We start from the raw sequence: 22,942 nt of genomic DNA, 5'->3' as shown, positions 1-22,942 counted from the left end.
TTTGAAGCTCAGTGCGACGCCTCCGGTCGCCGCCATCGTGGCTCGACTCCACCTAAATCACAGCTGATTCAAAAAGAGGCTAAAGAGGCGACCGGGGAGGAGATCCAAATGTGTATTCATCCGCTGCTGAAAATAGTCCCTCAAAAACATCCAGTTTCTTCCGATTTGAGCAACATTTACTAAAAACTAAGTAAATCATCTGATTTGGAAAGCTAACCTGTACATTTATACTCAACTGTTTGATGGTTTTGATCATTCATGGTGACAGTCCACGACTTTCAGGAGCTAAAAATGAAGTCAACAGGAAGTATTCATCCACTAAATACATCATCATTTATATGTCGTATCTGTATCACCATCAGATTCATGTTTGCTTCATTCAGAACGATGTTTATCTCATTTCTCCTCCTGTTCTCTAGTGATGCGCAGATTGATACCGAAATATCGATACTTCTGATACCAGGTTTTATGCTCTAAAATCGATTCTCAAATTAAAATGTCGATACTTTCAATACTTCAGTCGCTGGAGGTAATTTATTCTAATTTTAATTCATTTTTATTTTACGTATTCTTTTTTGTTTGAAACAGTATTTTCACACATTTTGTATGATTCTCTTTGCTCTGGAGGTTTCAGGCCGTTTATTGTAAAGTGACTTGATACAATTTATTTGTATATATAATATGTATTGTTATTGATGCTATATAAATAAAACTCAATTGAATTAAATTAAATTATATCAAGGATTTAAGTTAATTATAATTAAGGGCGTGGCTTCTTTGAGTGACAGGTGGGTGTCCTTGCAGGTTGCTAGCTGCCTTTAGCCTCAGCTCCACCTCTTTGACTGTTTTTGTTAATTAGCTTGGAGTTTCAGGCGGTTTATACGTCTGTGTTTAGTTGACGCAGAGACCACAGCGATGCATCTCTTGTTTTGGATCGAATCGTTAACTGAGGAGGTTGAAAGTGAAGCAGGAAGTAGAAACAAAAAATGAACCCAAATGGCAAAAAAATAAGACACAGCGCCGACTAGCGTTTGGGTGGTGTTGTTACAGAGTTAGCCAAACCGACGAGAGCACAGGTATAAATGACACACACCTGTGTAGACTTCTCTAAAAATATTAGTCCAAGATGGCGGCTGCCAGAGACGCAACACTGAGCTTCAAAACTGCTCATCATCCATCTTGGATGTGGCTGCTTTGGAAAAAAAAAAAAAAAAAAAAAACCCCATGAGATTCAGATTGAGGAGAACGGAAACATGAACGACACCTGAAACGTTTACCTGCATCCTGACACTTACAGTCCATGGACACCACACATGGTTGTCATGGTGACGGCGGCTGCACTACCGTCCTCAGCACAAACAAAATGATGATGGCAGCTGCTGCCACGCTGCAACTGATGTCACCGGTTGCCATGGCAACTGCCATCCAGCTGTGACGCTGAGGAGGAGGAGGAGGGAGGAGGAGGAGGAGGAGGAGGAGGAGGAGGGGTCGTCCATCGCATGTGTATGTGTGTTCATGTAATTCTATAATCAGGTTTTCATGTAAAGCTGCAGATAATCAGAAGGTTTGAGGATTTACAAGCTGATGATGAATATGATGAGTCTGGATTTGTAGGTGATCTGAACCGACCTGTTGTGATAGTGGACGTCAGAACTAAAGTGGACTAAATCTGGGTTTACACTACGAGTATTGGTATCAGAAATCTTGCAAAACTGGTTTCGGATGACGAATCATTAGTTGACACGTGAACGAGATCCAAAACAAGACAGAAGCTACAACTCTGAGAGCATCAGGACTGAAAGACGACTGGATTTAAAAAGTATGACGACAGAAAAGAGCTGGACGAAAGCAAAGACACATGAAAGATTAGAAACTAGAGGGAAAATATTGTTTAAATGCCACAAATCTCTGAAACCAGTCTATTAGTTTTGTGAAAATCTCTTAATCTCTCTTAATCTCGAAATAATTTAAGAGCAGAGCTCTACTGATCCACACTCCGGTCCCGTAGGTGGCGCTAATTTTGCTGTAAACTTTAAGATTAACATCTTAACATTAAGCATTAGTCTAAAGCGCAAACATCTCACATTACAAAATATTTTGGAACAAACCTCTGAACTCGGTCCATGAAATCTGGGGATGAACTAGTAGCACGACCACCAGTAGGTGGCGCTAATGCACCTGAAAGCTGGTTTACCAATTTTAACCACCAGAGACCCTGTGTCCTCATATGGGGACGCTGAGGTGGTAGCAAACGTTAAATTGTATTTATTTATGCTTATTAATGTTTCTAGGTTAACGTGATGTGCATATTTAACAAATTAATATTTTTTTCTAATTGGCAAGTACTCGTTTGAGGACGTTGGGACTTCACTGATTGCTCAGCATTGTTCAGGTATTAAAATAAACAGTTTTATATATTGTCACACATTGGTGACTTTATTATAATATAAATAATGAAATTAATCCACGTGTCCACATACGATGACATAGTTTTTTTTTTTTTAAAACTACCACTTCCTGCTTAAAGGTGATGCTTAGTTTTTTATACGTCTTAGGTCCTACTGATGTCAAAGACCTTGGAGAAATTAAAAACACATACCAAATAAAAACTTAATATCTGTCAACAGAAGCATGCTAAGCTAACGTTAGCCTCTGGGGTTTGAATGTTTACTGCTGCTAGGCAACATCGCCAGCTGCTTTATGTCCTCGTAGACCATGTTCTCTTATTGGTTTTTGGGAAATACTGACGTAATCTTCCAGATTTCATATATTTATATTTTATTTTATTTTTATTTATTTTATTTATAGTGCTTTCTACTGTTTTTGTACTTTAGCCAGTAGTTACCATTCAAAGTTTTCGTTATTTACACACATGATGACAATAAATGATTGTTTGAAATTTGATTAAAACATGTCTGATGTTAATTGGCAGCGAGTCTGAAAACATCTCACGTTCCAAAACAATCTGGGCTCCAATTTGGGGATAAATTGGCCCAAAACTCAGCTAGAGATTTACCAGAATTTTACAGTCGATGATGGAGATTAAAAAATTACGTTTAGATAACATGGTGCTGGAAGTTCACTCTATTCTCCCAGTCATGCTCCACTGCTCCACTCTCCAGTTTCCATCTTTGATAATGAGCCCAAACAAACCTCCGCAGTCTCAAACATGTTAAAAAAAAAAAAAAACATCTACATATTAAACCCGTAAAAGCTTCACTAGTATCCCAGAATATATTTAACACCCACCGTGACGCTAAAGATGTTGTTTGTTTTTCCTTGAGTCACGGCTCGTAAGAAAATCCCGTCCTGAATTTAATCACTACATAAACCTGCACATGCATTTTCGGTTTTAAGTGTCTCCGCGTGTATTTGCACAAATTTATGAAAGGAAACACAAACCACGGACATATGGAGCGCCATCTGTTCCGCTCCCGTGACCTTTTCACCACGTTTCTGCTACGATTCAATAACACCTTCAACCGCTGACCTCGGCCACCGCCGGCAACACGAATCACTGCAACGCCTTCCTCTGGTCTGACACAATATCCACAACACGCTCAGCGTTTATTCACCTGCTCCTAATGAAGCAAACAGCTGATAACTGCACAGTCACATAAAACATCCTTCCACAGACGTAACCCAGACGTCTGCATCCAGACTCCGTTAATAATTAAGGAAGCTAATTAGAAAAATGTCATCTTACAAATATCAAACTTTGGTTTTAATTATAGAGTAAATAATAAGGTTTGTACGGTGGCCCTGAAGGTCAAAACACAGCGATATTACAGGGTAGAGACAACACTTGTTTGTTTCTCATTGAACAGAACCCACACTTTTGTGAAGCATCGTTGTGTTTTCTGAAATGTTGTGTTTTGTAAAATATTGTTGTGTTTTCTGAAATCTTTGTCTTCTGTTTCTTTTTCAATTATATGCTTTTGATGCAGTTCTTTTCTTTTGAATGTTCAAAATAAATAAAATTAAACTTAAAAATGGTGGTTTCTGTAATATCGTTGTGTTTTCTGAAATGTTGTGTTTTCTGATATATTTGTGAATTCTTAGTCTTTTGTTTCTTTTTCAATTATATATTCATTTGATGTTCAAAATAAATAAAATTAAACTGAGCAAAATGTTGTTGTGTTTTGTGAAATATCGTTATCTTCTGAAAATGTCGTTGTATTTTCTGAAATGTTGTTGTATTTTCTGAAATGTTGTTGTATTTTCTGAAATGTCGTATTTTCTGAAATGTTGTTGTGTTTTCTGAAATTTTGTGTTTTCTGATATATTTGTGAATTCTTAGTCTTTTGTTTCTTTTTCAATTATATATTAATTTGATGTTCAAAATAAATTAAATTAAACTGAGCAAAATGTTGTTGTGTTTTGTGAAATATCGTTATCTTCTGAAAATGTCGTTGTATTTTCTGAAATGTTGTTGTATTTTCTGAAATGTCACTGTGTTTTGACCTTCAGGGCCACCGTAGATTTGAGTTATTTGGGCATCGAGTTTTCAAAAAAAAACAAATGAGTCTTAAAAATGACCAAAAATCACAAAAATCATGTTCACAGTTTTGGTTTTAAATTTCCTCCGGATATCAAAGATAAATACAATTTAAATGAGTTGTGAGTTTCTAATTTTATGCAGCGCAAATGTCATATTTGTTTTTTATTAATTTGTGCACATTTTAAATACCAATTTTTCAAAAGTGACAAAGAGTATCTGGACATGTTTTGGGCTCAGTCAGCAGATTTCAGGTGGAAATAAAACTTGCAACTAATTCTTTAAATTTATTTTTTAATATTTAACAATTTAACATTTTAGTTAATTTAATTTAATTTAATTTAAAGTACTTGACACATAAGAACACATTTACATTTTTAAAAAATTAATGGTTTTACATTAAAATGTTAAATCTCTGCTCAGTTTGAGTTTCCATCAATGTTGAAATAACTGTGTGGGAGGTGCAGCTGTTTCTCGGCGTCCAGAAGTAAGTGGACACAGGAACTAAATGTTCCAGGAAACCTTTTGGTTTCTAATAATAACCAGAGGAAAACAACATTCATTCCAGAAGAGAACCACTCACCTGGATCATGTAGAGCTGAGCGATGCGGTACTCCTCCACGCTCATGGGCATGGGGATACGATACTCCTTGATCAGCATGGTTGTGCTTTGGTTTGAGCCGACGCTTGTGACTGAGTTCGAGCCCCGGAGTGGGAAGCGGTGTCAGCGGGTGGACGCTACCCGAGCAGCATGTTCAGACGACGGCTGGGACTCGACATTATTCACACCTACGGACAAAGAGAGGAGAGAAAGACTTGACATGTCCTTTCAGCTTCCACGTTAGCCGTTAGCATGTTTGTCTCTGGGATTAACCCCCCTCCCACACACACACACACACACACACACACACACACACACAGCAACACACCCCATGTGTCCTGCAGCCGGCCCTCCTGTGGATCTGTTGCAAGGTAATCCATTGACCCAGCTACAGCCCTGAAATCCTGCAGCAACCTACATCCTGACGACGCGCCGGAGACGCAGAGAAGCTGTTGGTCACCGTAAACAGTAATTGCTAGTTATTTTACTCAGGGAACTGTAGGAGGCAGCAGAAACACGACAAGGCATCCATGTTTAAGCTAACACGTCGAACCTCTTCGCTTTTTTTTGCTCATCCAGCTGATCACCGAGCAGCATTTAAGCTAATTTAGAGCGCTGGTTGAACGTAAACATGGAATTTTGAAGCTCTGTGCGTCGTCTCTGGCAGCAGTCATCTTGGTCTACGACGAAACTCGACCACATACAAAAAAAAGAAGGTTTTGGGCATTTTGATATGAAGCCTATGACGATTGACTCACTAACGGAGCCAGCATCTAGTGGACGTTAGAGGAACTGCATTTTATTTTATTGTTTTGCATTTCTGCGTTAGCTTCATTTTTTTCTGCTTGTCTTAGAGTCATGTTTGGCATCCACCCTCTCACAACTCCGACTTCAGTCTCCCAAACCAACACTGAATGCAGAATTTTATTTCATTTTATTTCTTTTAGCTCCAATTTTGGTCTCCACCTGCTGCTTCAGCTTCAAAGCTTCTCTTTTTTCACCATCTAGCCTCTAACTTTGTGTGTCAGCTCCTTTTTAGATTTTCTTCTTCTGAAATCAGCACCACTTAATGAAGTTAAATAGAGAAAATGCAGGACTATTTTTTTATTCTCTCTGTTTTAAGAGTAAAAGAATCTTTCTTTCCGACTGAAGCTGCCTTAGTGTTTGTCCACCTGCTGCTGCTGCAGCCTAAACGAGACCGAGGAAGGTCACGTGACGCCGACGCCGACGACGAGGTCTTAATCTCTGACACTCTAAATCTGATGATGTCTTAACATGAGAGGGGAAGGGGTTAGCGTGGGGAGGAAAGGGAAGCGCGTGCCCATCTGTGCATGATTAGTCCTGAATGTTAGGTCAAGCTGCCGCGGCCGGATGAGTCGTAGAGGTCAGGAAGTACGGAGCGACAGTGAAGGCATCCTAGGAGCTTTTAGCCGACCGGTGCATGAATTTACCATTTTAAATGACTTTCAACAACGTTGCAAATCTGTTTTGTTTTTTTTGTTGTTGTTGTTTTTTCAGAAAAGGAGAAAGTCCCTGTCTGGCAAACACCACGGAGCTTTTAGCATCGAAACAGTTCTTGGATCTCATACAAAAGGCTTGAAACTTGTAACAGCGAGAGGCTCAAAACGATTAGAGAACTGAGAAGAGATGGAACGACGCCAGACTAACTAATTTAGATGCTGAAAGACACACAGAACAACCAGAATAAGACGCAATCAGAGACAGAACCAACTAAAACACAGACGTAAAGATGGGAAAATTTACAGGAATAAATATAAAATCGCTAAATACAGAACAGAGACATGATATGATTAGAGATTAGAGCTCAAAAACACAGCAAAGAGACACAAAAAGGCAACTGCAAGACTAAAACGACATTGTAAAGAGATGCCAAACACACAAGTAGATATTAAAACTCCACCAAGGCACAAGAAATGAAAAGCAACAATAAAAAAACAGAAACTAACCGTAAAAAAAAAGACCAAATCAATCAAAAAGAGACGGAATTAAATAAAATCAGGATGCAAAAATGGTCACGGGCTCAAAAAGATGGTTTAGAGACACAGAGGACAAATATAAGATGCAAAACAACCCGATAGAGGCGCACAAAGACACACACAGGGAGATACATGAAAACCTGCTGAAGAAAGAGACGAAAGGACAGAAATCAGCTAAAACGAGACGGAAAATAAACTGGATTAAACAGAAAACCCCTGAGAAGATACACAACATAACCACAAACAAGTTAGAAGTGAATAAAAAGAGACGCAGCATTAACAGGGACTCGATATTAAAACTCCACCAAGGCGCTAAATTAAATAAAAAAGACATAAAAAGGTGTAAAAATAGAACACAACACGAGTATATTCTGTCCTGTTCTAAAAATAAACCCAGTCTGGTTCGTCTGAGCCTGTGTGTTCTCTGATCGACGCCCAGCGACATAAAATAACTCACACTAAAAGATTCATTTTGCATTTCTATGCATTCACGGCGGATATAATTAACAGCCGACTGAGCTGCAGCCGTGCGTTATCAGTGGTGAATGAGCATCCGTCGCGGAGCTGCTCGGAGGCGGTAATGTACGACCTTATTTACCGTCCAGAGGCAGCTTGAGCTCTGATGCAATTACAGCTGAGAAATGGAGTGAAGGCTGTGACGAACGAGTCCTCGACCTACAGACCGACGGCTAAATATAGACACGCAGAAATCCCTCTTAAAGACACAAACCTGAGTCAGAGACGGATGGACGAACGGTGGGAGGGCGACTCGGAGGAGCTCGTGTTTGTTTGTTTGCTTTTAAATGTTTTTATGTCGATCAGCTGCTGTGATTTCACCGGAATCCATTAAGAAAAGCAGATGGAGCCGAAGAGGAGAGTCGCCAGGATGGTACCACGACCACTAGTCCATCAATTAAAACGCAGCCAGTCGATACGGGTTTAAAGCATCACTTTAGACTCATTTAGATAAAGAATGAGGAGTGATTTCACCTTCTTTTAGCTCTGATTTTGGTCTCCACCTGCTGCTTCGCCACGTTCAACACTAACTCTTACTTCACCTCCAAGAGGCTTTAAATGCAACACGTGTACTTACTTTTATTAGTATTTTAAAGCTCTTTTGTTTTTGTTTGCGCCATTAATTGATTCTCTTTTTGCTCTGGTTTTGGTCTCCACCAACTACTTTAGCTTCTTCTTAGGTCTTCAATGTTTTTCAGGCTTTAAACTGAAGGAGAGATTAAGTACAGACCTTCTACCTACTATATGTGTTCTATATTAAACTCAGCCTACTGCGATTTATAAATGTATTATTATTATCATCATTTTGCATTAAATGTTAAGCTATTTAAATAATACACAGGTCCATATTAACAGACCTATGCTATAGAGGAGTTGGTTCTCGACCTTTTTTCCTTGCATCTAAGAAAAGTCCTTGTTTGTAGTTAGGACACATTCTCCTAGCGTCATAAATTAATTTCCATCTTGCCGACTTAGATGATGCCTTCAGGAAATTATATACTCCAACTCAGAAATTTCAGACTTCCAACATCGTTGCGTTTACATTATAGGTTAACTCTTATAAAAATAAGTTTGATTTATTGTGACCTTTTGCTGAAGATTAAAATATGTGCAGCAGCAGCAACTACTTATTTTTATTTTGACAACTCAGAGATATTTTTTTCCCCGAGTGGTCTTGAATGCAGCATCAGCTGCAGCTGGTTCAACTACGTTTTCCAAGCCCCGCCCCCACCCTACTTCTGATTGGCTAGTGATGTTAGTTTGGAGGGAAAGTTGCGTTACTCTCATTCCATTAGTAGATGAACTCTATTGGCTGCTCCAAACAGACAATATCCTGCACCAACATTTTATTTTTTTTTTCTAACTGTTGATCTTTTTTTTAATTGCGATCAAATGGTGCTGGAAAAATTTAAGACCCGCATCGCACATGTTTTGAGACACAATCAATACAGCTTAAAAAATGGTGAAAACTGATGGGGAGTTCAGATCAGACATGTTTTGGGGTTGGAAACCACCGCTATAAAAGTCAATATGTGGGTCGACTCGCTTGCGGAATCAGCATCTAGTGGTCAACTGAGGAACTGCAGTTCTTAGCACTTGTTTTTTTTCCTGTTTGGTGTTTTCACCACAGCCGCTAATCGCTAAATATTCTTCCAGTCAGTCTGAACATCGATGACGTCAGGATTAAAACAGGTGAATAATTTATGTTTGATAGTGAATAAACTTCATATTGCACATCCAGTGTCACCACAGATTTCATGTCTCAAACCTCAATAATAAGCTGAGCACTTAGTCCCAAACACTAAAACACAACCACATGTTGAAACACCCGATATAATGTTTATCCATCTCAGCATCAGAGCTGCACCGCGGCTCCATTCCCTCTTATTACTTTGGGAAACGTCTACCGCGGAGTTTAGACCCAAACAAAGATCCCTCGGGGTTAAAAGCCAATTTTCCAGCAGAGCTACCAAACCACAACACATCAGCACTTTTTTATTTTTATTTTATTCACTCTGATCCATTTCACTGATGAAGATTGCAGCTCTCGTTATGGTGCCATAAAGAAAACACAAAAAAAACGACTGGAAATCAACACTAGCAATGTTTGTTAGCAAACGTTTTCTGGTCAAATCGAGCTCACAGCTGAAAATCACCGTCTCATCTGGACGTCCCGGCGGGCGACCAGTGCGATGGCAGAAGGATGAAGCCTTCAGCTAAATGTGGAGTCGGTAGGAAAAGCAGCTCAGGGACGTTAAACACACCAGCTCATTGCTGTAGGTCGACCATCCGCTCAAACCACAGAGGCCTCCGTCCTCACGTTCACACTAAAACTAGACCGGTCATCTGTGTTTGTCATTTAGATTTAATTATGCTTCAACCTGTACAGAGAAAAAAAAAAACCTCAACTCCACGATGCTCGTGTATGACTATGCTGCTGTTACTCTTCTGTCAATCACCACATGAAGCCCCGCCCACACAATCTGATTGGCCCAGCACATGTTTGTTACAGTAAGTCGCCAAGAGGATTTGGAAAGTCGATAGATTTAGCGAGAACATCACCAAGTTGGCAACACCGGCTTCTGTTTTTGCTGGATATCATAGCGCGGCGTGAATTCAGATTCAGTGCGGAACAGGAAGTTGTGCACAGAAATAATAAAACATCCGGTTTAATTTTCATTCAGCAAATGCAATGAATATTCTCTGATTAAGGTTCTCTGATTCTGATTCTGATTCTGAATGAAAGTGAAAAGGGGGGGCATTAACAGTAGGTATATAGACCCCTTCACAGTTTGTAAACAGTGTAACGTATTTTGAGGGGCGGGGCTTAACTGGAGGCAAAACATCTCTAAACGCTATAGCCTGTAAATAGCGGTTAGCATATTTCAGTGAACTGTTTTGGCAAAAATGGACGAGGAAAATGCATATTTTAGAGAATATACTGATGCACTCACTCCCCGAGACCGTGAGCGTTATTTTAAAAAGTCTGACTGATGGGACTAAATTCACCGACCGCTACACTCTCACTCTGGACGATTTGACTAAAGGACACAGAGGGGACGAAGTCTGGTCTGTCTTTATCAAGTGAAGCCTCTAAAACAAAGATATTACAAGAAGTAAGTTGAACCACTGTGGAGGGTAAAGTAGTAAATGCAACTTCTGCTTGGACGCCCCTGAAACACGTAAGTAATGTTGAGTTAGCTAGCGGTTAGCATAATTTCAGTCACGATTTATTCTGACCCATGAGGCTGAAACTGATGATGCATTACATATTAATGTGACCTGATATAACGTGTGCACGTTGATAAAACTTCTCGTTAGTGTTTTTGACTTGGAAAAATACAACAAGGCGACATTTTCATGGTTGATAGTGACAGTATTCGCCTCCAGCTAATATCGTGATGTCACAGTGACGTAGTCTACGAGGTTATGGTAAAAATGCTAAACTCTTAAGTGTTTGCAGCGCTCCCTAGCCTCGTACCGAATAGCATCTCTTACTGATTCCTTTTTAAAATGATGAATCCATTTCCTCTCAGGTGCAGAACATTTGAACCAGCCCGTCATTACCTGTCAATCTTTGTGCTGTGTTCAAGTACAACTTTTTGGCCCTTTGATATCTGTTGGTTCGTACCCTAAGTGTCAATCTTTCAAAGTTAGCGTCTGTCCATCTATGTGGTTCAACGCCTACATCAGTCCACCTGTAACCAACACCTCCTGCAGCTCTCAGCCATTTTTCTTTCTCTTCCACCGCTGCACATCTTCATAAAGACGTTTTTTTTTTTTTTTCCATATAAATTCCTTAAGAGGCCGAATGAATTATCCGGGAGCAGAAACGTACATATGATCCGCATTTTTCCCGTAACTGGATATTCACTAAAAGGTTTTAAGAGCCAGAGTCTGATGCGCTAGGATGCAACCGATTCGACTCTCCAGCCGCCGGAGGAGTCGTGCTGCGCTAACAAGATCCCCCGACGGGATTTGCCTCCGCGTTTGGAAATCACAGCACACACACACACACACACAGACACACACACACATATTTTAAAAACAGCGGCGGCATGACGGATGATTTAAGATGACGTCAACGAGGATGATTCCTCCAGGCTTCCTGCAACACCCCGAGAGCCGAGGACTGAGCCCCGAAGCCTCTTGTTGCATCCTTCATTCAAAACGACAACTAAACATCTGAGACGAATCCTCTGCAGAGTCTGAGCTCCTGTAACAAACTGATCACACATGAACCGTGCAGCAGGTCTCCACCCAGCAACTTATCTGCACAACATCGAGAACATGTAAGAACTATATTCGGGGTTTTTACGTGAAATAATACATTTGTGGCAACATGCAAGCGATGAAAAGAAGCAGAAGCTGCAACATGCCCGCAAACGATGTTTTCCCCCGATCATGCAACAGGCTGAGAACATTTTTTCCTCCAGACGCTACGAGGCTCAGTGTTGTTAAATAAATGGAGCATCCATGTTGGCTTCTACCTGTCCCAGAGTCAACGGCCGGCAGGATGTTTACCTCCCACAGATCCACCCAGATCAGGATTCGGGGCCACTGCAGATCCCACAGAGACTCCCAGCTCGGGCAGCCTTCCACCCCATCCCTCCCTCCCTCCCTCCCTGCCTTCCTTCCTTCTTTCCTCTGCTGGTCGGGCCAACCCACGCCTCACTCCCTCCTCCTTCCTCCTCCTCCTCCGATCAGGAAGGAGCTTCTTAAAAATCCTGAAATGAGAGGAGCGATCGATCCTCCCGTCCTCCCCCGTCAGCCTCTCGATCTCCTCTGTTCTCCTTCTGTTCGCAGTCTCCACCTCTTCTGGACCGAGGAACCTCTGTTACCACGGAGACGCATGAGGCTGAGGCCCGATTGGTGGGGGTCTGTTGTGATGCAGTGACTCGGGGGGGTGTGGGGGGTGGGGTTGTGGGGGGGGAGGTAAGTGAAGCACACCAGATCAGATTGATTTGCCTGTTTTCAGTGGACGCTGTCGAGCCAGAGAGAAGATATTCAGGAATTTATCTACATTTATCCAACCAGGGGAAGACGACAAAATAAATAAAAAAAAAAAAAATCTAAATAAAAAAATAAAAAAATAAAAAATAAATAAAAAATTAAATAAATAAATAGAATAAATTGATACAAAATTAACTAAATAAATAAAATGAAAATATATTTAAAAAATTGTTTTAAATAAACATTTTGTTGGACAACTAAAAAAATAAAACTGTATTATGTCTCTTTTTGGATATAAAACGTGACAAATTAATAGAACTAGAAAATGTTGTTGTGCAGCCACCACTCACGGCTCACACAGGAACAATCAGCCACAACATTATGACCACTGACAGGAGGAGTGAATAACATTTAAACCATGTTCTGCTGGGAAACGTTTGGTCCTGGTATTTATTCATGTGGACGTGACTTGTAGACATGTAGCCCCCACCTAGACCAGACCAGACCCCCCCCCCCCCCCCCACCCCCACCCCCATTGCAATGACACTCCCTGATGGCAGCAGGATGCAACCCGACACAGACAGTCAGTCGTCACTTTTCAGAAGATGAACCAGAGAAATGTTTTTTTCAAGCTGCGATCGATAGAAGCTGCAAAAACATTCACGTGTTTAAATTCAAGCAAAGTGCAGATAAACTGATGACTAAGGAGCTACTTGTTGCAGCTCTTTTTCTGCCAAAATGTTAAGATAAGTAGTCGTCCAGCAAAAAATAATAAAACCTTTCACGTTATTAAATAATTAAACCGACTAATGTAATGATTTTATCTCCGTAGCAGTTCAGCCAGAATACGCATTTAGAAAAGCAGCAAAGAGGCTTAAAATAAAAAGTTCTCTTTGTCCAACTGCTAATTAACGTCTGCACTGATCAGACTTTTATGGCTGAATGATTTAAAACAGGAAACCGACCAATTCTGATGTTTAAGAAGCCAGAAACTTGATGAATTTAGTGTTTTATTTCACAAATAACTGATCCTCTGTCTGATAGTTGCAGATCTAGACTCATTTCTTCCCGTTTGGTTTTAAACGACGCCTTCATCCTCCTGGCGTCTGGAAGTGAAGCCGTGCAGAGCGTCTGCATGCATCACTTTTATCGGCCTCCCAGAAGCTGATCAGCTGCTCTGATGTTTATGCGTCTGTTTGCGTCGTGACCGCTCTGCCTTTCTTTCTCTTTCTCTGCGGACTCTTTATTTCCATCCACTGAGTCCGACCGAGCAAAGCTAACGCTGCTACTTCCTTCTGAACGCGGCTTTTATTGCACATTCGTCACGCTCGGCGCTACAGACGATTCTTAACGTGCAGAATATTCTTCATCCAGATGTTTGATACATCTGATCATCTGCTACCATTTCTTAATAAAAAAATAAATGTTTTACTTTGCACACAGACTAAAATACTACACTCTTTGAATCCACTATTTACAGAACACACAGCAGATGCAACGTCATTAAGAATTGCTGCACATTATTCTGGACAGGGCCCGGCTAGCTAGCTGCTCCCCTCTGTTTCTGCTCTTTATGCTAAGCTAAGCTAAGCTAAGCTAAGCTAGCTGGGTGCAGACTGTAGCTTCAGGTTTAGCATGCAAACAGGACACGGGCATCAAACTCTTGACAATAAAAGCAAAAAAAAAGCTCAAATTTGTGGAAAACTTCAGCTAGCTACTACTAGCTAGGAAGCTAGGAAGAGCTACCATTAGATGAGAGGCTAGGAAGCTAGGAGAAGCAACAACTGATTAGCCCACGCACACACTTTGGGGGATGTTACCTAATAGATGTTCCTAATAAATCAGTTCTGGACCTTGTAGACCCTGATTAGACCCTGATCTTCTCTGATTGGCTGAAGGAAAAACCACCAGAACAACGAGATGAAGTTACCAGATGTGGTTCCTTGTTAAAGGGTTAAATCCAGATACTCTGAGTATCGTCTGGGGAAACCTCAGCGGTAAGTTTCCTCCCGACTGTCTGATGTGACTCACATGTCTGTGCTTCATAAACGTTTCTCTAATTACATCCCAGCCAACGCGTCTCAGTGGGTTCGGGTTAAAAATATCCCTCCCACCATATTCTATAGGGATTCTAGCCGCTGCTGCTTTAAGGGCATCTCAAACACGACGGATCACAAAAGGCGAAGCTTCAAATTCGCCATCACACCAGCCATGCAGCAGAATGAGAATGAGGCCTGAGCCTGGTCTCTGGTTTTTTTTATCTGCGAGCTGCAGCGACGCTCATCCTCCCAATGAAATGACTCGTTGACGGCTTCTCCGCCTCTTTATCTGAGCATCGGCAGAAAGCACCAGCGCTAACTGAATCACAGCTGCACCACACGTCAACATCTGCTGGTAATTTGTTGATCCTGTCAAACACGTCTTTCCTCACCAGCCTCCTGCTACTCGTCCTGGACACTGATGATGATGATGATGATGATGATGATGGGAGGAAACTGGACTCAGAATAAACTCAACTGCTGCTTAAAATGCACCGAAACCACATTTGTTTATCGGAAGAAGAAACAAACGTGATAATAAACATCATTATCATCATTTTGCGTTCAATATTAAATGATTCAAATAATACACAGGTTCAGATATTCTTTCATTTTTTCATTTCAAACATGTGCAGCAGCAGTTGTGTCCGTGCAACTGCTGTGAACATAAACATACGTAATGTTAGCAGCTGCACTGTTAGCTTCTCTTCTGCTAATAGCAACAGAGTGAAGTGTTGACTAAAAGATAACGTCTTCTGCCTCCGTTTATTTCTTTACTAAAATATGCAGGATTCATGTTAATGTGAATTTGTGCGGGAAAATAAAAAATATATTTATATATATATATATATATATATATATATATATATAAAAAATGTCTTATCAACCGAAGATTGATGCGACCCCCCTGCAGTACCTCAGCGGACTCACTAGGGGTCGCTAGGGGACCCCCTGTTGAAGACCTAGAGGTTCTGCAGGAATCAAACTGATAAATGTTTTAATGCGCTGTAGAACAGAACAGTCGACTTAAACATCAGCAGCTTTTATGAAATCTGAGGCCTTTTCTTTTCTTTTCTTTTGGAAAATATAGATTTGTGACAAACCCTGGATCACGTGACTTTCTCCCAACCAATAATAAACTCTGAACAACTCATCTTCTATCGGGTGTAATACAGAAATACTTGACGGGCTTTTAATTTGGTAAGTTTATGTCCATTTCCTCTTATTGTCTCCTCCTCCTCCTCCTTCTGTCTATTTCATTGCTTAGACTCCTTGTCTTTTACTCCTACCTTATACTCCTCCTCTTTCTTATTCCTCCTGTCTCTTTTCCCCACCTCCTCCTTTTTTCCTAATTTCTTTTTTCCACATTCTTGTCCTCCATCATCTTTCACCTCCTTCTCTTTCTTCTCCTCTTTTGTTATTTTGCTTCCTCGTCTTTTCTTCCTACTTGTTCTCCTCCCTCGTTCTCCTTCCTCCACTTCCTCCTCTTCTTCTTCTTTCTCCTCCTTCTCTTTCTTCATCCACCTTATACTCATACTTTGCTTCATCCTCCTCCTTCCTCCTCCTATTTCTTCTTCTTTTCCTCTCATCCTTCTCTTCTTCTTCTTCTACAGTTCTATTTCTCCTCGTCTTTAAACTTATTGATGTTTTCATGTAAACACACAAACATGTGATCACTCCGTCCGTCTCCATGGAAACCGTTTGATCCACGCGGACGTCGTTTTAAGAAAAGCTCGTAACGAGCTCCACCTGCAGCCTCGTCATTAATTAAATAATATAACAACGCGTCGGCCTCGGGGCTCATTCCTTTTCATATTTTTTTTTTTTTTTATATGTATTTTTAGGTTCAGGTTAATGAGATGAGTCGGTGCGATTTTATAAATGAAACGAGACGCTGTCACCGACCTGGTCTTCATCTCCTCCAAAGAGCCGAGAAGAGACGAACTCGTCTGGACAGAGCTGCAACGTCCTGAGAGAAGAGAAAGAACAAATAAAATGTTCGTCTTTCTTTATTGTTACGATCCCTCATTAATAAAAACAACACAGAGGAAACTCTTAAAGACATTTACAAATACTCGAATTCATTCCATACGTGATTCAAGATTCAAGATTCAAGATCATTTTATTGATCCAGACGGGGAAATAGTTGTGTCCAAGCGTCACAAAAAGAACAAACATGAACCAGACACAAGAATAAGAGTCACAACAAAATAATATAAAATAATCTGAAGTATTACAGGAAATAAAAAGTGTCTTTCCAACAAGGGTGGGATTCAATTGGTGTTGGGGCGGAGCTAAAGCAGCCTGGACGTTAAGACCCGCCCACTCAACTCACTGCTACCTATTAGCTCAGGCTAACACCTGTCACTCAAAGCGGGAACGCCCCTTAATCATGAAGAATTTTAAACCTTAATTAAAAAATAAACCAATGAATTAGACGACACGTTTGAAAACTGCTTTTCAAAAGAAATGTGGTGACGGGAAAAGATGAATGATGCCGTTTAAAATATGGGAATAAATTAGCACATTCCATGTGGTTTAATGTATTATTTGTTGTACTGTGGTTGTTTGTGTTTTTGTGTTTACCAGTAAAGATTTTAATAAAATAAATGTAATCAAGCACAGGATTAAGATGCACGTTGAACAATGTGCAGCTTAATTATGAAGCAGTTTGGAAACAGTTTCCTTCCTCGTCCAGTTTGAGAAACCAGAGGAATGTGACACAGTGAAGCCCTAAACAACACAACACAACACAAAAACACAACGCAACACAACACAAAAACACAATGCAACGCAACGCAACACAACACAACATAACGCAACGCAACACGGGAAGAGGCAGCAAATGAGAGTGAACGTGGGCCTGACGTGAAGGCTGAGAGACGACAGAGAGGACGAGAGGCTATTTATAGCTTTCAGAGGGGGAGGGGGTGAGGGCGAGGGAGGGGGGGGGGCGAGGGTGAGGGAGGGGGAGGTGAGGGAGGTGGGGTGAGGGCGGATGCAGGAGTGATGGCGTGGAAGAGGCTGCAGCTGGAGTTAGTGGCAACGCTTCTCAGATTCGCTCTGCTTCCTCGCGTTCTGGTAAATGACGGCGATGCATCACTGTCCATGGGGGGGGGGGAGGGGGGGGGGGGGGCACTCAAGGGACCAGGATCAGGATCAGGATCAGGACCAGGATCAGGATCAGGATCAGGATCAGGATCAGGGTGGAGTCAGAAGCCGCGGCTCAACGTTTTAACATGTGTTTGAGTCAGAAAAGTTGACGCTTGAAGCCGTTTTTTTTAATAAATAAAAACAAAGACGCACAACTACATTCAGACACAAAATATCTACACAAAGAGACACAGTCTGAGCACAGAGACATGAAATAATCACCAGTAAATATAAAACCACCACAAACAGATGCAATACAATACTTAGAAATAGAGACAACGCAAGTGCAAGCAGACACAAAACTACCACAAAATGACACAAACGACTAAAAACAAGCGCACACGGAGGCACAGTGCTGTCACAGACTGATGCAAATCCACCTCATCAAGATATTTAGACACAAAAACACACAAAATTACTGCCACGAGACACAATTTGAGCACAAAGAGACACACACAACACAACTACAGATAGAATTTGTTAAATTAGACTTTCAGAATAAAATGTATTTAGAGGAGAAGATGCGATACACGTGCAAGGAGACACAAATCTACCACAAAAGACACCAAATTAGACACATAGAACAACCAGAAAATATTTCATAACCACAAAAATACACAAAATAATGACAAAACAGGGAGTATTAATAACTACAAACAGAGCAAAAAGACACAACAACTACAAGAACCTAACGACTAGTAGAAGATGCAAAGCAGGAGCAAAGAAACAAACAAAGAGACACACAAAGAAACGCACAGAACAATGACAACATGACTACAAGGCGACGCAAAGCAAACAACACAAAACAACCACAAGACAAAAAGGAACTAAATTAGTTGGTGCTAAATGACTAAAAGGAAGCGACAAAATAAGATACTGGACCTGATAATTATTAATGAATTATTTTTGTCCCTGTTGGTTGTTTGTGCTGTTTACAGCTATTTACAACATCCATGAGTTAAACGAGTTAAATGAGTTAAACGAGTTAAACGAGTTAAACGAGTTAAACATATTATATATAGTTAAATAAAGTGTTAAATGATGAAGTTACATGTAACTAATGAACAGACTTTAACTGCTTGAATATTTGATGAGGAAGCGACGCCTCGATGGAGACGCACAAAGACGGACCCACTGTTAATTAGACTAAGAGCTCCACTAACCTGACCCCCCCTACACACACACACACACACACACACACACACACACACACACACACACCTGTCCACAGTCTCACAAAGTCACACAAAACATAAATGAGACACGAAATTGTCAAAAAGAGACGCAGCAACAAGATTTAGCAACAGAAACACACAACATTAGTGACAATTCAAGCACAAAGACACACAAAATAATCACCAACAGTGTTAAAACCACCACAACAAGACACAAAACGACACAAAGAAGAAGATCCACAAAAGAAAATGACTAAAAAGAAACACAATCTAAGCAAAGACACGAGGAACGACCACCAGCAAATGTGCAACTACCAGACACAACTCCACCGCAACATGACACAAACTGTGGAAATAAACCACAAAAAGACACAAAACAAGCGCACAAAGACAGACAAATATCGACCGAGGCACACACACACCAACCCGAACAAAGAACAACAAAGTGATGCAAAGCAAGTACAAGATGCAAATTTAAAACAAAGACACAAACACACAACAAATGTTACATAGCAACCTCAAAAACAAAAAGCATCACAAGAGGTGGAAAACAGACACACAAAGGGTCAAATACTGAGCAAGAGACTGAGACTTTCACGAAAAGAACCACAAAGACATGAAGCGCAACGGTGACACAAAAACCCACAAAAAGACACAAATCAACCGCGTAAAGAAGCAACGAACACAAAGACGGACAAAAGACAACCAGACAGAAAATAACCACAAAACTACATGTGAGAAGACAAGAAAGTGACACAAAGAAACCACAAAATGAACCCGAAAATACACAAAATTAACACAGAATTTGGCTACAAAGACACAAATGACCCACAAAGAGTGAGAAATAACTACTGACAGATGTAGATGAACCAGAAAACCAGACGACGACAAAGCCACTGTGACAAATCACAACAAAACAACGCAAAAATACACGAAATGAATACAAAAATACATCATTTGCTCACAAAGACACGTGAAGACACAAATGACCCACAAAGAGGGAAAAAATAACAACCAAGAGATAAAGACCAACCAGAAAATAAATGTAAAGGCAAAGCCACTGCTACAAGACACAATGGTAACAAAAAAAATACACAATATGACCACAAAGATGCCCTAGCAACCACAAAAACACACAAATGACCCACAAAGAGTGAGAAATATCAACAAACAGACAGAGAGCAACTAGAAAATAACCATAAAGCCACTGTGACAAGACACAAATCACAACAAAAAAATGACGCAAAACAACCGCAAACACACACAAAATGACCAGAGAAATACACAATTTGGCCACAAAGTTGCCTGACGACCACAAAAACCTGCAGAGTTAGTGCACAAAGACACAAATAACAACACAGACACTCACAAATAACCACAAACTGACTAGAAAGTGGCGCTTTACAGCTGCCAAGTGACACAAAAAACACAGTGAGACGCAGTGAGACGCAGTGAGACGTAGAGTGAGACACAGTGAGACGCAGTGAGACGCAGTGAGACACAGTGAGACACAGAGAGACGCAGTGAGACACAGTGAGACGTAGTGAGACGCAGAGAGACGCAGTGAGACGTAGAGTGAGACGCAGTGAGACACAGTAAGACGTAGAGTGAGACACAGTGAGACGCAGTGAGACACAGTAAGACGTAGAGCGAGACGCAGTGAGACACAGCGAGACGCAGTGAGACACAGTGAGACGTAGAGTGAGACGTAGAGTGAGACACAGTGAGACACAGTGAGACACAGAGAGACGCAGTGAGACGCAGTGAGACGTAGAGTGAGACACAGTGAGACGTAGAGTGAGACGCAGTGAGACACAGTAAGACGTAGAGTGAGACACAGTGAGACGTAGAGTGAGACACAGTGAGACACAGAGAGACGCAGTGAGACGCAGTGAGACGTAGAGCGAGACGCAGTGAGACACAGTGAGACGTAGAGTCTTTCCTCCAGGGCCGTGGTGTCCTCTAGGAGGGACCGGGGCCTTTGACTCCACCACCAGGGGGCGCCCTCGTGCGTCCTCGTTTAAATCAGGTTATTTCACAGCGTCTTCGCCACGAGAGACGACACACGTGTGAGACGTGGGTGAATGGAGGCGGCCGACAGGACGGTGGAAGGACAGAAGGGGTGAGGGAGGGGGCATGGGGACGGACGGACGGGGGGGACTCATTCACCCCCCCAACACACACACACACACACACACACTAACACACACACACACAAACACACACAGCCCGACTGTGAAGCCGTGATGCGTGGGCTGGATTCCCTCTGTTTACGCTGCTAAAAATAGAACTCACACACAGAGATGACGTTGCATCTCATGACAAGACCCCCCCTCCTCTCCCCTCCTCCCCCCTCACCCAGCATCCTCCCCCTTCCTCCCCCCTCTCCTCCTCCTCTTCCTCCTCCTCTTCCTCCTCCCCTCCACACAGTCTGCAGAGCTAAACGACGCTCACCTCTCTTTCTGCAGAAATCTGACCTGGTGGGACGAATAAAAGAAAGAAGAACGTGGAGGAGGTGGAAATGTAATGGAGGGATGTAAAATAAATGATAAATGAATAATTAAATAAAGGGTGAGACAGAAGGAAGGATGGAAGCATCAACAGAGGGGGGGGGGGAGGGATGGATGGAGGGAGGGAGGGGGCGGTAATCAATACTATGACTCATTCTTCCTGCGGTGGACACTTCCTAACAGCATTCATTAAAGCAACCAAATCATTTAACCTAATCATTTTGGGATGATAACCCCCCCTCCCCCATCAAACCCCCCCATCACAACACATTCAGATCAGACCCCATCAACCTGAGAGCAGCGGAAATGCTACAACAACACGATGAGATGCATCTGATGGACAGAAATGTCCCCAGAAACAAACAGCAGCTTCATGGAGCCGTTAGCAGCGACATTCTGTGCAAATTGTTGTAAAAGTTTGTGTAACATTTTAAAAACATGTAAAAATATATCCTGGTTTATCTGTTGTGTGTTTCTATTATGCTCATGGTGGCAGCTAAGCTAGGCTATAAACATCCTTGATGGTGCAATGCTAACGTGCTAATGGAGAGCAGCTAGTTTGTTTACCATCTTCTAGCTTGCTAACTGTTAGCCTCTGTTAGCTTCTAAAAAAAACACAGGTTACTGAGCACAAGTCTTTTTTTTTATCATATATTTTTTTTAATGACAAACAGTCATCTACAAGATGATGGCGTCACAAGTTCCATTAGCAGATGCTAACTGGCTAAATTAAGATGGCGGCTCATGATTATGATGTTAGCATTAGCATTGTGAACCTGACCCTCTTCTTCAAAACAATCCAATAAAAAAAACCGGGCAGTAAAAAAATAAATAAAATAAATAAAAATCCTACAAGATTAGACAAGATTAGAAACACAACTTAACAACAAATACACAAAATATCCACAGAAAACATAAAACTGATTAAAATAGACGCAAAATGGTCGCGAGTAGACACATTAACTACATTAAAGAGACACAAAGCAACCGCAGCAAAACACGAAACTGCCGCAAAGAAACACAACAGACACACAACAAACACACAACAACCGAAAAGATGCACCAAAATACTTTAGAGGCACAAAAACTATGAAGACAAATACATCATCTCCATCATCATCATCATCACAATCTTCAACTTCGTCATCATCGTCATCAAAATCATCACAATCATCAAAATCATCAAAATCATCACAATCATCACAATCATCATCATCTACCTCCAGCTCCTCGTTGCGGGCATCATCTCTGTAGATGAAGGTGTTTTTTTCCGGAGCTCTGCAGCGGGAGGTGAGCGGATTCCTGCCCGCACACAGCGCTCTGTCCCCGGTCAGTCTGCGTGTTATGTTACCGCCGGTCACCGCGGCTCCTCCATCTCCCAGCAGCGGCTCTCCGGTCTCCGGTCTCCGGTGTTTGAGCCGCTGTGCTGCCGGCGGCTGATGACGATGGAGGCAGGTTGGCGGTGACGTCAGAGCCCAAAGACATCCTGCAGCACCGAGC

The 22,942-nt window shown here is 41.5% G+C and overlaps 1 protein-coding gene across 11 annotated transcripts in view; it reads right to left on the bottom strand.

Moving 5' to 3' along the window:
• Positions 1 to 22,855, bottom strand: part of LOC124996749 (membrane-associated phosphatidylinositol transfer protein 2-like) — a 54,189-nt gene extending 31,334 nt beyond the window's left edge. For 8 of the 11 annotated variants that reach the window (XM_047570035.1, XM_047570044.1, XM_047570039.1 and 5 more), the window contains exons 1-3: positions 22,663 to 22,855; positions 16,510 to 16,573; positions 5,082 to 5,287 (exon numbers count right to left, since the gene is read on the bottom strand). In XM_047570035.1, coding sequence (XP_047425991.1) covers positions 5,082 to 5,159 — 78 coding nt within the window. In that variant the 5' untranslated portion in view covers positions 5,160 to 5,287; positions 16,510 to 16,573; positions 22,663 to 22,855. Of the gene's footprint in view, positions 1 to 5,081; positions 5,288 to 5,427; positions 5,599 to 12,102; positions 12,215 to 16,509; positions 16,574 to 22,662 lie in introns of those variants that run through there. The other 3 variants (XM_047570036.1, XM_047570037.1, XM_047570038.1) reach the window with 3 other exon arrangements.
• Positions 22,856 to 22,942: the final 87 nt, after the last annotated feature.

The sequence above is a fragment of the Mugil cephalus genome, chromosome 19, assembly GCF_022458985.1.
Source record: "Mugil cephalus isolate CIBA_MC_2020 chromosome 19, CIBA_Mcephalus_1.1, whole genome shotgun sequence".
NCBI classification, from domain to species: domain Eukaryota; kingdom Metazoa; phylum Chordata; class Actinopteri; order Mugiliformes; family Mugilidae; genus Mugil; species Mugil cephalus.
Note: the sequence above shows the minus strand (reverse complement) of the source record. Positions and strands in the feature narration are given on the sequence as shown.